General features: G+C 39.7%; 2 protein-coding genes across 10 annotated transcripts in view; one reads left to right on the top strand and one right to left on the bottom strand.

Moving 5' to 3' along the window:
• Window positions 1–12117, bottom strand: part of ATXN1 (ataxin 1) — a 533931-nt gene extending 521814 nt beyond the window's left edge. For 7 of the 9 annotated variants that reach the window (XM_043964844.1, XM_043964839.1, XM_043964838.1 and 4 more), the window contains exons 1-2: window positions 11903–12117; window positions 2742–2856 (exon numbers count right to left, since the gene is read on the bottom strand). The gene's annotated coding sequence lies outside the window, so the exon portion shown is untranslated. Of the gene's footprint in view, window positions 1–2741; window positions 2857–10265; window positions 10538–11902 lie in introns of those variants that run through there. The other 2 variants (XM_043964842.1, XM_043964845.1) reach the window with 2 other exon arrangements.
• LOC122746901 overlaps window positions 1–17040 on the top strand; it is a 96853-nt gene that overhangs the window by 7805 nt on the left and 72008 nt on the right. The window contains exons 2-3 of the mRNA XM_043992988.1: window positions 10456–10618; window positions 11144–11289. Of these exons, the coding sequence (XP_043848923.1) occupies window positions 10456–10618; window positions 11144–11289 (309 nt within the window). The remainder of the gene's footprint in view (window positions 1–10455; window positions 10619–11143; window positions 11290–17040) is intronic.

Genomic DNA, 17040 nt, shown 5'->3' on the forward strand with positions numbered 1-17040 from the left:
ATTGCTTTACATGCAATCACAGGAAATGTCAGCTGCTTGAAAATCCAAGGTGACTTTGCACTACATTGTCAATAATACAATGTGGGTATTCATCAGACACTCAGACTTGATTAACACACTATGAAGAACTGTGTTTCTTCTCAGCAAGTTGCAAATATTGGCCAACAAACAAGAATTTGCCTGCGACTTCCTTTTTTCTCACAATAAAGTAATTTTCTAAAACCATGAGATAATTTTGTTAAAAATTATCTACTCTCCTTAATACCCAATGCAAAAGGACAGATTGCTTCTGGCCTGTGTGTACCACATGCAATTGAGTTATTTTTCTGCAGAAATTTAAAACATGAATTTTTAAGTGTTGGAATTCCTTGCCTAATATTTAACTCTTCCAGTGGTGGCAAAATAAACTGTATTCATTTAAGCCAACTTGCTACAGAAGGTGAAAGGCATGGATTTGCATGGAACAAACTACTCCTCAGTCTATTTCCATTTAAGAACAACACCCTACCCTAGAACTAGTATAATGTAGAATAATGTGTTCTATATTCTACAGTGATGTAGTATCCGTATTAAGAAGTTATTGTACAATAGGAATTTCCCTGATTGACTTTTCTGATGTAGAATCTAGTAAGATTCTGGAGCAAGTTAATTTTTAATAGCATAAAGCCAACAACCTTCTTTGTTTTTGAGCTAAACTGCACATTTCATATTACAACAATATGACGAACATTTGCTTTCTATGGTTACTATATTGTCAAGAAAGTAGAATTTGTATATTATTTTTATATTGTATATTTATATTTGTATGTAGTTGGCTAAAAGAAAGTTCTGAGAGTCATAGGATACAAAATGCTGGCACGGTTATTTTGCCCAGCTTCTAGGCAGCCTGCAATGTTAATAAAAAGAAAGAGAAAATAGGTAGATCTAGTTATTTAGAAAAATGTAAGGGGCCAGATGGAACACTTGTAATGACTTAAAATTAATGAGATGATAGATACATAGAGATAGCATATAACCTTTTATAAAATGTGTTCACTAAAAAGTACAGAAATCAAAATCATATTTTAAATGAATAAGTAAGGTGTGGCACTCTATTTAAGAAAGTAATATATTAATCTTTTTAAGGCTATAAAGTAAGAAAGTAATATACAAATCTTTTAAAGGCTTTTTTGAAAATAGCCATTGCCTAAAGTTTATAAAATCAGATTATGTTATATCACATTTGCTGAAAATGGGCTACACTTAAAATATGATATAGGAATAGGCATACAAGACAACTTTATCTAAAGTTTCTCTCTGCAGAAATCCAGTCAAATAAAAAAAAATCTATTTTTTTTCTGATAACCTTATTAGGTTAACCAAAATACAAGTTAAGAGTCCATCCCTTAAAGGCTAACTCAAATGCTATCGCCATCCTGAGGGCTTTCTGGATTCCTACTTTGCCCCTTTGCCTATTCATAAAGACCCTCTCTTTTGAATTGCATCTAGCAGCATGTTTTATATTTCTCTGACATATTTATCATGTATTGCAGCATATTATGATTATCTGTGTTTGTAATACATGACTCTACTAGATTATAAGTTCCATGAGGGCAGAGACAGTGTCTTAGTTAAATTTTACTCTAGCATAGTGGTCCATTTACACAAACATATACGTACATACAGAAACATGCAGGAGGAAGAGTTTTAATAAAGGGTTAATATAAATATGCACTTATCCTAACTTGTAGTTCTTTCTGCTTATACCAGATTCATTGAGGGTTAGGTATCATTTTTCAATCTTGTATCCAAAGATTGTGTTCCACCCAGAAGGTGTCTAAACAGTTCTTACTAATCTCAATCTAACCATTCCAGGGTTCTACAACCTTTTCTGCTGGAAAGCTCTCTCTTAGATCTAACCTGATTCTCTCCTGCTGTAATTTAATTTCCTCTTTTCCTGTCCTCAATGAAGAACAATGAGTCATCATCCTTCACAAACACTCAGTATCTGGAAGACTGTCTACTTACTGTATGTGAAGAAATCAGGAAGTTGTAAAATGCAAACAGGCCAAGAGAAAGACATACTAGAGTCACTCATTAATGGGTGTTTGCTACAAACCAAACAGATCCATTGTATTTTTTCCTTGCTGTCTAGATTGATCTTACATATTATTCTATAGCAAAGTCTAAAGGATTAAAATAATTTTATTTTTATGGTAATCATTTGGTAACAAATCTTTTCCATTTCTTTGATTAAGTAAAAGTAACCAATAAAATAACTAAATGCTCCTGCAACCACAAAGTACGTGATGGTCTGAGGCTGTGAAGTCCCCCAAATAATTGCAGTACAGGTTTCTCCATGAACAATCTATCCTACAAGGAACACCCTTACTCACTTCCAAAAGACTCATCACCAGAAGGTGGGCTGTAAGAGAAATGGGTTTTCTGGCCATAGCAACTGCCAAAGACCAGAATACCAAGAAGGGTTTCTTGTCTGTGTATGGCAGTAATCACAAATCCCTGAAGTATTCCAGCAATAATTGTATTAAGTCAAAATGTTTGCATTTCCTTGGTAATTGCTTCAATGTTCCTTTTTACTTTACTTGTATAGACATTGCTAGTCTTAGACCAGAAACAAAGTAAGTGACATGATTTCACCTTTGAAGGATAAGTCACATAGAGCTTTTCCAGCATAGTTTTCTTTATGGACCAGACTGCCTGAACCCTAAGACACAAAATAAATAGCATCATGAAACTCTTACCTGATTTCTAGTACACTTCCCGGTAGTGATGATGGGAGAAGAGACTGCTGTATAAAGACCATGGATAAATCCAAAGTTTGAATGGACCACCCTGCTGGCTTGCCTTGGGATGCAGCTGCAACAATCCGAAAGTAAAGGAGATGAAAACCAAATGGAAATCAAAATAAGTTGCCCTTTTTAGGGTTCAAATTTAACTTTAGAGGCATGTAAGAACAATAACTTCAGAGTGATTGTCAAAAACACAGAGAATCCCTCACTTCAACACCTGCACACAAACTCACAGGATTCTTGTGCATTAGGAGAGATGCATAGAAATACAAACCAGCTTCAAAGAATTAAATTTGCTTTGAATTAACAGAGCCAATGAGTAATATGCCAGCGAGGTATCACTCAAACTGTGATCACTTTAGCTTGGCTGACTAGACCCCAGTGTGAGGCTAAGGTTAATGGTTTGGTCCTTCCTCCATTTGGGCTACTTAGCTTGGTTTTGTTCCACAGCTTCATACGCTCCCCCAAACTCTTGTTATTTAGATAAATTCATGATCGATCACAAATGGAATTAAGTGAGCCTGCACACTAATAGTACTGTATCATCTAGGCATGTAAAGCCTCATTTAAACCCTCACTTAAACCAGTATCTAATATTCAGCAACATGCTGTTTCATTCATTCATTCATACATTCAGTGCCTACTGTATATGGAGCACCATAAGAGGCAGTTTCTCTTCCCTTGTGGAAAGTATTTATAGGCCAATGTAACTTGAGGGATAGCCATTAAAAAAATCATTGCTAAGATCAGAATTCTAATCCCACAAGACTAAAAACGCAAACAAACAGCATTTCCTAAAACACAGAAGATTAAAAAAAATTACAGCTATGATCTACTGGTCCCACATCTTCAGAGAAAAAAATTTCCATCTTTTTTATCCCTGCCCATCAAAAGACTTGGTACTTCTAGTTATTTTAGGATCATAGGCTAACCCTAACCAAACTTTTAAAGTGCAGGTAATCTTTAGTTGTGCGCACTAACTAGAAGAGACAATGCATCTAGTTGGCAATTCCCAAACCATATTTTTGACATTAGAATGAAATGATAAAACCTTTGATGTTGATATGCCTTCCCAATTATGTTCTGCTTCGAGCTTCCTGAGTGCATATGAAATCAAGTCAAGAAAACGAAATCCCAGAAGCATGTTGGGTGTCAGGGGAAACCAGCTTGAGGTTAAGAACCTGATGGTGATAATCCCCCACTACAGATAATGAATAACTGGGTAATTGAGTCAACTGTCCTTGGGAACATGCCAATGAATAACTGTAGTCAAATCCGTTTGCATCCATTCTAAACAGTTACCGGTTTGCTCCAGACTACTATGAGGAATCCAATCCAACTTAGCACATTTCTGGGAGGGAAAGGAAAACAAATCCATTCTGTGTCTAGTACTTTTCCAGGAGAATGAACAAAATGATGAAATTCTTTTTTCAACTTCAAATATGCATTAAAAAGTATTAATTTATATCAATCTACTGTGTGCTTAGTACTATATTAAGTAGCTATGAGAAGGATAAAAAAGTAACCTCTTCTGGACACAGTTTCTTCAACATCAACTCACTAGAAATTTACAACCCTCAGGTTATTCTGGTATTACTGACCCATTTGTCCAATGAGAAAACTGAGACTCCATGTCAAATAGCAAATGAGCATTAGAAGCGAGATTCGAACTCAGAACTAACTGCTTCCTTGTCTAGCTCTCTCTCCCTAGATCATGTTGTCTCCTCAATGACCTTCTCAGTCTCTTCTAGCCCTGACATTCCAAGTTCTACCAAAGCCCCAAGCCTTGGGTAGCTTACAAATGAATCAACAATTGTATAGGGGTTGTTAAAAAAAATTCTATTCAGTCACATTTGGCTTTTAGAAGAGCTCATAAATGGGTCTTGCTATCACCCAGGCCAATCTACAGTGGAGTATCAAATGCTTGAATAATTTTTGAACCTAAGTCCAGATAGTGTGTTTTTACCGATGGCTCTAGAACTTCATACATGTTGATTTATGCATTACTGGGCATGCATATATTTTTTTAACTATTACCTGAAAGATTAGGTTCTATAGAGTCTAAATTATAAGGTTTCAATGTATCCAACTACAGTGCAAAAGAATTGATCATGATACAAATTACATAAAATAGTAATTCCTATCAAGCTAGTATGTCTACTAGTTATACATAGATGAATTTGGTCTGCTATAGATTATAGGAATTAAGACAGCCAACACAACCTGTGGCACATCCATTACAAAGAAACCTGAGTGAAATAAACATATGACATAGGGCCAAAGAATTATAAACTTTTAAAAGATTATGTTTACTAGAGATGTTTACATTATGAATAGAACTTTTTAAAAAATTTAGCTATCCAGCATAACAAAATGTTCTGCATAATGTTTGAGATTCTATAGGCTTAAAAGAGAGGGAGAGAAGGGTAGGAGAAGGAAATAGATAGCTTCCCATACACTGACTGAAAAGTAAGGTCTAAAAGAATTTTAGAGGCATAAATCCTTACATAAAAGTCCAGTGAAATCAGCAATTCCCAAAACAGCGCAAGATTGCTTAAAGAAAACTCCTAGAAAATGGATTCATCAACAGGACATTATACTTCCTTACCCAGTGATCCTTCATCACCTAAAGTCTCAGTTCTGATTACACTAAAATGAGCTTACTACAAGGCAATTTTCAGCCAGCACAAGATTTACATTATGATAATTATCAGCATAATTTTCACTATTCCATGAATCAGAGGTTAAAAAAAGTTATGAAAAGTCAATGAAATATTTCTGTTGACATCACAGATTTCAAATAAAATATCCTTGTGACAAATCTAGACATTTTTTATATAATTTGGGGACTCAGTTAATACTTAGTACAAATATTTCTACACCACTTCTCTGGGAAGTTGATAGATGATATATAGATAGAAAGACAGATTGATTAGATAGATAAATGATAGATATGTGTGTATAATACATAAGATATGCACACATATACACATGTGTTTATATGTGTACATTTATATAAACACAGCTTTCCAATGTGTGTATGTATATACATATGTACATACACACACATAAATAATTTCTGTAAAAAGTTAAGAAAAGCCAAAAACTACTTCTACCAGTAATGATCCTGTTACCTACATAAGATTACTATTTATATTACTGCTACAGTTTTAAATACTGGAGTAAATTTAAACATCAGAGAAAAACCCTCTTTCAAACACTGGCTGCATCATAGCACATTTGAAAAAAAATTGAATCTATATGATTTTTTAAAGTACTTTTTTATCCTCACCTATTATTGTGCTAGTTCTACCCACAAAACAAAACAAAACACGAAATATAAACTAGTAAATGTATCTCTATCTAAAGTTTGAGTAAAAAAAAACCTAGTGTGTTAATAACTTAATAGACAGTAACAAGTTGAACTTTATAGTTTCAAACGTCCCAACTACACATAATTTCCTTGATTAAAAGTATTATCTCTGTTGATTTATTATGATATGTTTTGAAACTTGAAGGAACAGCTATTATGAGTGCAACTAGTCTCTTCTAGTTAATGTATATAACTAAGGATTACCTACATTTTAATACGTGGTTAGGGTCTGTCTACACTATAAAAATCCAATCCAAATAAACTATGACAACCTCTACAACATGGCCTCCATTAAACTTTGTTTTTAATGATTCACTGTTGCATATAAAATAAAGCAATCAAACCCTGTTTGATTATTTGATCATCATACCTGGTAATATTCCTATGGGAAACCAAATGCTAGATAACATACATGATTTTGAATTTTAACTCCAAATTTCTAATAATACACTTCCTTTATTGACTTAGCAACACCAATCCTCCTTCCCAAAATATATTATTTTCAGGAACAGTCTATTTGTGTTCCTTCACTAAAGTCCTATTACCAAGACAGGTATCTAAGCATTTCAGAGTCCAAAGTATGTGTTCGCTTTCAGACAACTATATTTTTAGGTATCAACATCCATGCTTCTGTTTATTAATAGTGTCAGGGGTTAAGTAAAGTGAGTTCACTGACTTTGATCAGAAAGGCAATGAAAAGGTGTTGGGATGCTAGGGTGTGTGAGTTGCTAGAGACAGAACTTGTTATGAAAAGTATTTTTTTTTAAGTAAAGCCCTCTTGACATGTCAGAATGGAAGAAAAAAATAATTTCTGAAAAAGAATGTGAGTCCTTGAACTCTTTACTGAGAAAGAAAACACCAGTCATAGAAATATGTTTACTAATATTTTAATACTCTCTTAAGGCTTTCCTTTCCCAAGACTCCTGGGCAATTGAATCGAGTGTGTTGAAACAAACTTAAATGAGGCCATCTTCAGATATTTGATACATAATCTAAAGCCTTCAGGATTTTTCTTTAATCTATTTCTTGGAGTAGAAGAGAATTCGTACAGGCCCTGAGGCCCTGTTATAATATTTTCAGTAACATAGCACTTCTTTTTGTGAAACCCTTTCATAATGATCTGGGCGGGGGGGAGGGAATGACAGTTTCTCCTAGGTCCTAATAAGGTACATAGTGTTCCCACTTTTACCACAACTTTACCTGTGCTATCCAAAACACAGATTTGCTTGCTACAATGAAGCACCAGAGAGCCAGTAATTTGCTGGGAATTACAAAACAATATTAGCTAGAGCTGGGCAGATGCAGCAGCTCCCACTGTCATTCTGTAAAGGCTTGTTTTCTCTTCAGGGGGTGATTTTCTTTTCCCTTGTCCCTAATTACTTTTTTTTTCAGCCACTTTTTTTTTTAATGTCAGGCAAGTTCCTTTCTACCTGTGCCTCAAAGATAAATATGCAGAAATGCTAACAACCTCTTTTCAGACTGACCACAAGACAAAGAAGCCACACAAACTCAGTGGGAGCAATGTTTCCTAAGCCTCCCTTGCTCCCAGAAATTCAAGAGAGCTATAGATTCAGATGTATAGCACCTAGAATTATAAAACTGACAGAGAACAACTTCTTCCCAGGCACCAATAACCTCTGTCATTTCTGCCTCCTTGTATAAAATGGATACATCTAGCTTATTTAAGTACCTGTTTTCTAACTATGATTGTCTAGGTATCAAGCTTTAGCAACTACAAGCAACTCTTACTTTTGAAACAATTTTTTCTTTGCTCAGTCTAAGCATCCAGAAGGATGATGGCCTAAATATATTATGAATAATAAAATGTCAATCTGTAAAATTCTCATTAAGTGTTAAAGTGACATGGTTCAACTGAATTACTGGGGGCTGTTTATATTTTTATATAGTCCATAGTTTGCTTAAGAGACAGAGACCTTTCCATGGCTCAACTATGCCAGGAAGAAAAATATAATTTTTTGAAATCAATATAAAACATATATAAAAGATCATTTACCCTCACTATGCAGCCTAAGATGAGTACACTGGAACATGCATGCCTTTTGTTCAAGACAGCTGTTATAAATGCAGGAAGGTTATTAATGTGGCAATGTGGACTCTTTACAAAGTAAAATACTTCATTTGGTGAACCCCTAGAATTTAATCCTATCAGCAATTTAAATTCAAAGGAAATGTGTGTAATCTGCAAACTCTAATGGGTTATAGAGTTCCCCCCCCCAAAAAAGGACCAGATTGCAAGAGAAAACTTCTTTTTAGTAAGCTTTGAAAAGGTTGCTAACAAGTACCAAATACTTGTTGATCTGTTAACAATAAAAGCCAATTGGATTGTCAGGCCCCTTTCACCTGAGGGATGCATTTACATATTGCACACACAGTAAGATTTGACTTACTTGTGTAGTAGTAGTTTAGGAGTGTCTTTCATAATAGGACAGTATAAGCCTAAAACAGTATCTTCCATCTAAATTACTGGAAGATGCAGTAAAAACAGTGAAGTCCTCTGTGGCTTGGTAGGCACAAATACAGTACATAAAACACTTGGAGTAGCCTAGTCACAAGACAAACCCACCTGAATGGACGAGGAATACTGTCTGTTGCCATGGTAGCCTGATCTAATTACATGACTGATCAGGGCTGGAGTAAGTGCACTGCAAACCTACACCACTGACATGTATCTACATGATGAAAAAGACATTCAGGCAGAAGGTTCAAGAGAACCCATCAACCTCTGCTTTATATAGAAGATGGCATTAAAGCCTATTTATTAGAGGGAGCTGCTAACCAGTAAAATATTGAATGATGCATGAACAGTTAGAGGGCAATCAGAGGAGATTAAATAGCATGGTATTAGCAGCTATGATGCAACCTCTTTCCAATAGCTTATTGTGGGATTCCCCCTCCCTTCCCTTTTCTCTGTTGGCTCCTCCGTCAATAACCTTCATTCCAAGGAGTCAGCGGATCAAACTATTTTCATCCTCTGAATAATGCAAAGAGGTTGTCCGAAGATGGCAAGGGGTCTCTGTTAACTGAAGGTTTCATCAGAAACCCAAATGCAGAAAGCTTACCTAAGACGTTAGCAAAAGTGTGCCTAAAAATATCTGATAAGTAACTAACCATTACTACATAATATATAACAATAACGATTAAATATTAAGTGCAGTTTGCATTATAAAAAACAAATGTCACCGAACTGGGACTACTCTATTTCTAAAACTGAACTTATTCACCTACACACACTGCTGTGGATTAAGGACCATTTTTGAGCAGAGAATGATATTTCAAAGCATCAGCTTTTATTCTTTATGCACAACGGGGTCTTCTGATTTTGTTAACTGTATCCTGAGCATCTTGTGGGGGAAGCTCAGAATCTCATCCAGGATAGATCCAGTTTGGAGGAGTCCCTACTGCACAGCATACGGTAAACAAAATAAAAATAGCTTGTTCTTGTTATCCACATAGAGCATTATATAACCAGCTTCCGACTTGCTTTTTTTTTTTTTTTGCCATTACTACTCTTCAGCAATTTCCCCATCTGCAAAAGTATTTAAATGTTCTCAATTTTTGTAGGGATGTAGCTATCAAAAACAACAAAACAAAACAGTGTTGGAAAGGGTTTTAGCTGATTCCAATGTCCTTGGAAACTGTGCGGTCTTTTCCCCCCCGACACACTCTCCACCATCAGCCTCAATCCCTCCTCCCTCACCCCCCACTAAGAAAATCTGAATTGTTTTTACCACTTCCAGCAAAAACCCCTGCATGGCCTGAAGTAAAACGAAAGCCCAGCACAGGAAGTTTGAGGCCAGTTGAGGTGGGGGAAAAGGTGAAGGGGTTGAGGCTGGTGCAGAAGAAACCAGGAGACCAGGGATGACCAAGCTCCCAATCTCAAAGTCTCTCTCCAAGCATGACCCCTTCCCCCAACACACACACACACACACACACACACACACACACACACACACACACACATACACACACACACAAACACGCCCCTCGTTACAACACCTCACTCCTACCTCTCCCCTTTCGGCCCAGCTTGCATACCCTCCCCCTCTCCCTCGCTTGCCCTCTGGGGACTGGCCTGCACTCACTCAGCACTGGAACAAGTAGGAGGCGGTGGTAGTGGTAATGGTGATGGTGTCTCCGGCCTGGCCCGGCCCTGAGTGAACAGCGGGGCTACTGGGCGCATCCCAATCCCTGCAGCGCCTCCTCCTCCTTCTCCTTCCCCTCCTCCTGGCTTCATTCACCCTCTCAGCAACCACACAACCCCTTTCACTCTAGGCACGGGGGCAGGACTTGCCCCGCGGCCACCAGCTCCTCTACTACTCTCTTACGCTCTTTCCCGTGCAACGTGCAGCCGGCAGCAGCGAAAAGCCTCCCCCCCCACCCCCACCCCCGGAACGGAGTGCTAGCCAGGCACCGGGCAGCAGCCGCAGCAGCAGCAGTAGAGCGACGGCGGCGGCGGCGGCGGCAGCGGCAGCAGCTGAGGCTCCACATGATCAGGAAGCAGCCGCACAAACAAGGCAGCAGCCAGCCAGGGCCGCCACTCCAGCCGCCGCTGCTCCGGGCACCCACAGACACACACTCACGCGCGCGCGCGTCCCCTCCCCGTTACCCTTTTCAGCTCAGCCTCAGTCTCTCTCAGTCTCTCTCAGTCTCTCTCTCTCTCTCTCTCTCTCTCTCTCTCTCTCTCTCTCTCTCTCTCTCTCTCTCTCTCTCTCTCTCTCTCCCTCCCCCCCCTCCTCGTTCCCTTCCCCTCTCGCCCTTTCCTTCTTTGCCCCCCCCGACGCCCCCTCCCCAATATTCCCATCTCTCTTCTCCTAGCCTGGGCAGTATGTCTTGGCCACTTGCAAAGTCCTGACCAGACCCCCCCCCCCTTCCCCTAGACGCGTGCACACACACACACACACACACACACACACACACACACACACAGGACAGTCTTTCCAGGCTTTGCGACCCCCAGCAGTAAGAAGGAAGAAGCCGGTAACCTGGAGTCCAACCCTCCCCAGAATCAACACATACCTACGCGTGCACGCTCACACACACACACACACACACACACACACAACCCACGGAGTCCCTCCTTCTCAGTCTGGAGAGTGCAAAGTGGGGGTGAGTGGGGTGAGTGTTGGGGGGGGGTGAGGTGGAGAAGAGTGCAGGCTGCTGCTGACTCCCCCTGCGCCACCCCGAGGGAGGGAGGACATTTCTTACATGCACTCGGGAGCCTGAGTAACAGCAGCAGCAGTAACAGGGGTGCAATGAATCTCCCCGGGCACCCAGGGACAATCCACCCCCCCGCCCCCTCCCCCCAGGGGCGCGTGTCCCCCACCCCCACTCCCGCCTACACCTATTCCATCTGCTTCCTGGCCTGTTCCCTTAGCCAATTGCCCCAGCGCTGGGAGTGGGGGTGTTGGCAACAGAGAGGCTGAAGCGTAGGAAGGTTGTATGTACACACACGCACACAACATACACACACACAACACAACGCGTATTATTTTCTTCTCTGCTCTTCCAGCTGTTGTTGGTGCCGCCGCCGTTTGAGGGTTTGGGTTGGATTTGTTTGTTGTTGTTGTTGATGATGTTGTTCCCGGGATAGCAGAAAGAAGGGTCTTAATCTATATAAGGGGAGAAGAGGACGGGAAGGTGGGGAGGGGGGAGAGAGGGGAGGAGAGTAAGAAGGGGGAGGGGGAGAGAAAGAAACAGGAGGAAAAAAATAGCCACTTACTGTAAAGTGTAAATGGATCTGGGGTTGCTTGGGGAAGGGGGGCAGAGGGAGAGAAACAATGTCTTGCGGCGGCTGTTGCTGCTTGCTGCTGCTGTTGCTGATCCACAGGGCTTGTTTTTTATCCCCCTGCAGTGAAACAGGTCCTGGACGTCTCTGCCACTGTAGTAGAAATGATGTCTGCGGTATACACTGCTCTCTCCTCCTCCTCCACTCCCCTCCCTCTCTCCCTCCTCCCTCCACCCCCCCTCCCTCTCTCTCTCTCTCTCTCTCTCTCTCTCTCTCTCTCTCTCTCTCTCTCCCTCTCTCTTTCCCTCCCTCCCTCCCTCTCTTGCTTGCTCGCTTGCTCCAGTATGTAAATGTGTAATAGAAGCCAAATATGGAGCAGTTGGCTGCCGCTGCAACCGCTCAAGGATCCTACGGGGGGGGGGGGGGGGTGAAAAGAGCTTGGGGGGGGGCGGGGGCAGAGGAGGTCGGACCGGGGTGGGGGGGAGGGGGAGGAGGCAAGGCAACTCTTTGGCTAACATCCAAGAGAGCCACACAGATTATTGCATACGCACAGCAGAGCCGGGCCAGCCGGGCTTAACCCTTCCTTGGTCTCTGCACAGCCTTCTTCTAAGAATTTACTGGGAGGGATTAGGGATTGGCGAGAGTGGGGGGTATAGCAGTTTTCATTCCTGAGTCTGCACCCACTAACCTTACTCGCCCGAAAAAGTAGCTTTCGGGGTGGGAGGAGGTGAGGGATGGTAGTAAGGGAAGAGTGTCAGAAATGAGAGGTCAAGGTAGTAGGGCTGGATTATTTAAACCTCGGGGTGTGTGTGTGGGGGTGTTCTTAGATCGCCGCCGCCTCTGCCTTCCCCCCACCCCACCCCTACCCGACACACACACTTCTTGCACTTCCTTGGCAAGCAGGCAGGGAAAGGTCTCCAGGGAGCTCCGACTGACTTTTTTGCTCAAACCCAAGGAGGTTACAGAAATGTCGACTAGAGGAGAGGGGGATCAAGGTGAGTGCCAGAAAGAGAATTACTCAATTGCCACTGGCCTAACCAAACTCACAGCTCCACTGGACACTGATGCTCAAAGTATCTTGCCTCTGCTAAATGAACAGTTCATGTCAACCTTGAATCCGGTTGGGCAAGCAAGTGGGTTAGGAATTCAAGGCTTGGAAATTCATTCTTTAATGCAGAAAATCGAGAGTGATTACAAGGTCCCTGAAATCTTTACTAAATTCTGCTGGGGAAACTTTGAGGGACGCCCCTTTCCCTAGATATGCATTTACCTCCACTATCCCTGAAGCCTAGTAATCGACTATCCCTTGCCCATTCCCTTACTTTCAAAAGCAGGCCCAGATTCTTTTGACCCGGATGTTCTGTAACTATTCTTAATGTCTAAACAGAGCAGCCAACTATGGCAGATAACATCATCTTCACCTGGACAATGTCAAGTTCATTGATTTAATCAGAAATGAGGTCCTAGTGAGAGATGGGGAATGGCAAACATCAAATGAATTTTAGAGAGCTTCAAGCACATCCTCTGGGCTCAGTAGTAAGCTCTTAGGGTTGTTAGCGTTTTCTTTTTCCTTTTTTTTTTTTTTTTTGTAATTAGTTGAATGTTACCTCAGTAGGAAGGAATCTCTTTCTGAGAAATATTCACCTTGCCAACAGGTGTGGCACACATAGAGGAAAAGAAGCCACATTCATGCTGAAGCAAGCTCAGCTTCCTCTTGCAGCAGATAAAGGGGGAACCTATAGGTGTCAGGACACTGTCTGGCCCCCTTCAGGGAGTTAGGCCGCAGAAACAGACAACATGCAGCTCAAAAATAAGTTTAGCGTTGCATTTTTATACTCCACTTGTTGCCTGTATGTTGAACTTGATGGATCTTTCAACTGCATTCATGTGTGACTGAAATACATTAGTCAACATGTCATGCAAATCCAGAATCACCAAAAGAAATGTGGTATCAGTTTGTAGCCCCCTTAAGGGCTACAAAGCCTTGTGCTTTAAATATGAAAATAAAATAGTGTGTAGAGTATGAAAAAATGGGTTTTTCTATCATTTTGAAAATGCAAGCACATAATTTGTTATTCATAAAGAATCATTGGTCATCATTACTCATTTTTACATTTTTATTTATTTTTACCATTTGAAAATCCAGGGTTTGCTATACAATGACATTGTTGGTCTCATTACAGCCTCTAGTGGACAGTTATGATCCATTTCTCAAAAAGCCGTGATCTTTTTTGTTGTTCCAGTTGACAGGCATTATTAGCAAAGTGAAGGTTAGTATCAAATAACATAACAAAACATAAAATGTTAACCTCCTCGTCAGAGTGGGATTTTGAACAAAAACGGGAGCTGGTTGGCTTTATGCAATAATGAATCCTCTTTTGTGAGCCTCAGGTATTATTACTGGCTTGTGAATAAATAGAGAGCTGCTGCTATTCCTTTCAGCTTCAGACAGCTTTCATAAAAACTAAATTCATCTAAAATATTTTTATAACAGAAAATATTGGTTGCCATGTTTTTGGCTTAAGTGAGACATTTTTATTCCAACTCATAATCTGCAGACTGTCCAATCCACCTCCAGTCTATTTTTAGTCATCTTGCATTAAGAGAATTTTTTTTAATAAAGAGCAAATATTTTTATTATTTCATTGACATAAGCAGTTCAAGTTATTTTAACAGCCTTCAGCAAATTAAAACTCATAATTCAGATTACAGTCAGTCAATTAATTTAAATGCACCCTTAAGGAAACTAAATCTGTATATTACTGACAGTAAAACAAGAATGTGCCGTTAATTTCTGAGATGAACACCAATAAACTATGACTTAAATCTGTAACTATTTCTTCCTGCAAGGCCAAGAGCTAAGCATAATTCTCATGATACTCTTTCATGATATAGGGTATTGGAGGCAGTTGTTTCAGACGAGAAAGGATTAAATTGCAAATAAGAGAGATCTGGCACTGTCTCTTTAAAAGTGAGACTATCTCATGCAAATAAAAGCTTAGTCAAAGAAGAGTACAGTTTTCATGAAGCAGTAAGCAAATGTGTAGTACTATAGTACTATTCACAAACCAGATATTACATTCACACACGGACAAGGCAAACTTTAAAAGGCAAGAAAATGCCTAGTAAAGCCTTCCATTCTGTCCCCTACCACCATTGTACTCCTGGATTCGGGGAATCTTCCTACCTAACATATGTCCTAGATTACTTAGCTATCAGGAACATATAATGAATTCTACCCATCAAATTTTATTGACTGCATGTTTGTGGGATTAGAAATATTGTATCAAGAATGCTTTTATATTGTAAAATGATTTGCTATAAAATAGTAGTTTCCAAAAAAGTTCACAACTCCCACAATATCCTACTTAACTCCTATGTTCACCCTTCTCACCACAGCCCCCCTTGTCTCTTCTGTGCCTGTTATTCCTGGATTTTTGTGTCTTTAAAGCCTTGGGGGGTTTTCTTCCTTTAAGAAATAATTATTTTCTGCCACTTTTCTGTTCTAGTTCACAAACTCCCTAATTTGTGCACACATCAGTGCTTTTTTTTCCCCCCCAAAGACTGCACACTGCTGAGAAAATTGTACTGAGGTCTTGATGAGTTAATGTTTCCATCAAAGCAGTAGAGGGAGCACAAGTGTGCTGAATGTAATAATTGTATGGGTCTCCAACTTAATGGCAATTTTAAAATAGTAGTTCATAAATAGGTATATTGGCAGTCACCCGATAGGTATGCTTTGTTTAATTATTGACAGAGATATGGAGTTAAAATATTTACTATCAGGTTATATCAGTTGGAGATTTAGACCAATGTAGACTTCTTTTCAAGTTTAAGGCTCAGCTCATATACTTATTTAAATTCTTTTTAAAAATTCTTTTATGGAATTTGGATCTTATTCCAGCATTCTCCCCCCAAACTCACAACACACCCAAACCAAACGCTGCAACTTTGGATAGGCCTTCCTCAAAAACAAAGTTAACTCATAATAACAGTCAACCTTATCTCATTTTAACTGAAGGACTTGGAGCAAACATATATTTATAAAAGCAAGCACCGGGGCAGCTAGATAGTGCAGTGGATAGAGCACCAGCCCTGGAGTCAGGAGTACCTGAGTTCAAATCCGGCCTCAGATACTTAACACTTACTAGCTGTGTGACCCTGGGCAAGTCACTTAACCCCAATTGCCTCACTAAAAAAAAAAAAAAAGCAAGCACCAGGGCAGCTATGTGGTCCAGTGGACAAAGCACCGGCCCTGGATTCAGGAGGACCTGAGTTCAAATCAGGCCTCTGACACTTGACACTTAGTAGCTGTGTGACCTTGAGCAAGTCACTTAACCCTTGTTGCCTTGCCCCCCCCCCCCAAACAAAAAGCAAGTGCCTCATCAAAATAATGTTTGGAATGAAATGTTATTTTAAGAATACATAGTAATGTTGATTTCTCATCAATCTGACTGCTTGGCTTCAAGGTATATGGTAAAAATTTATCTTATATTTGTATAACACCTTATATCCTTCGAAAGCCCTTTTACATTTCATCTTTATATATTTCTTTGAAGTAAGTAAGATGATAGATGAGGCACCTGAGATTCACAGAGGTTATATAATTTAGGCAAGGTTACAGCACATTGTCAGAACTTGCTGGAAAACCCAGGTCTACTGACTCAGTCCAGTTGGTTTGTTCCATCATAACTGTAAATTGACCGTTGAATTAATTTCTTATTTATCTGTTCAAGAGGCCTGGGTTCAAATCTTCACTCTATAATTTTCATCATCTACACAGGGTAGTTATTTAATCCCCCTGAGCATCACTTCTTTCTTTCATCTATATTTACCTGGGGCAACAAACCTAATTCTTTAGAACGTAAATTTCTGTTATGATGAACAAGGAACAGTCCTGCAATACTTACTGCTCAAATCCTATTTAGTTCTTGGTTCACTTATTCAGCAGCCCTCAGACTCACTGGGGCCTATTATATCAGTTCAGCAAACCAATATGAGTTACAAACCATATCATTTAAAAGTTGATTTTTTTAAAAAAGCCATATAGCAACTGAACAATACTTTATTTCTAGCTCAATAACTCAATTACTAATTTGAAAAAAATTAAAAGCATAGGCTATATCATATAT

Source organism: Dromiciops gliroides, chromosome 1, assembly GCF_019393635.1.
Source record: "Dromiciops gliroides isolate mDroGli1 chromosome 1, mDroGli1.pri, whole genome shotgun sequence".
NCBI classification, from domain to species: Eukaryota; Metazoa; Chordata; class Mammalia; order Microbiotheria; family Microbiotheriidae; genus Dromiciops; species Dromiciops gliroides.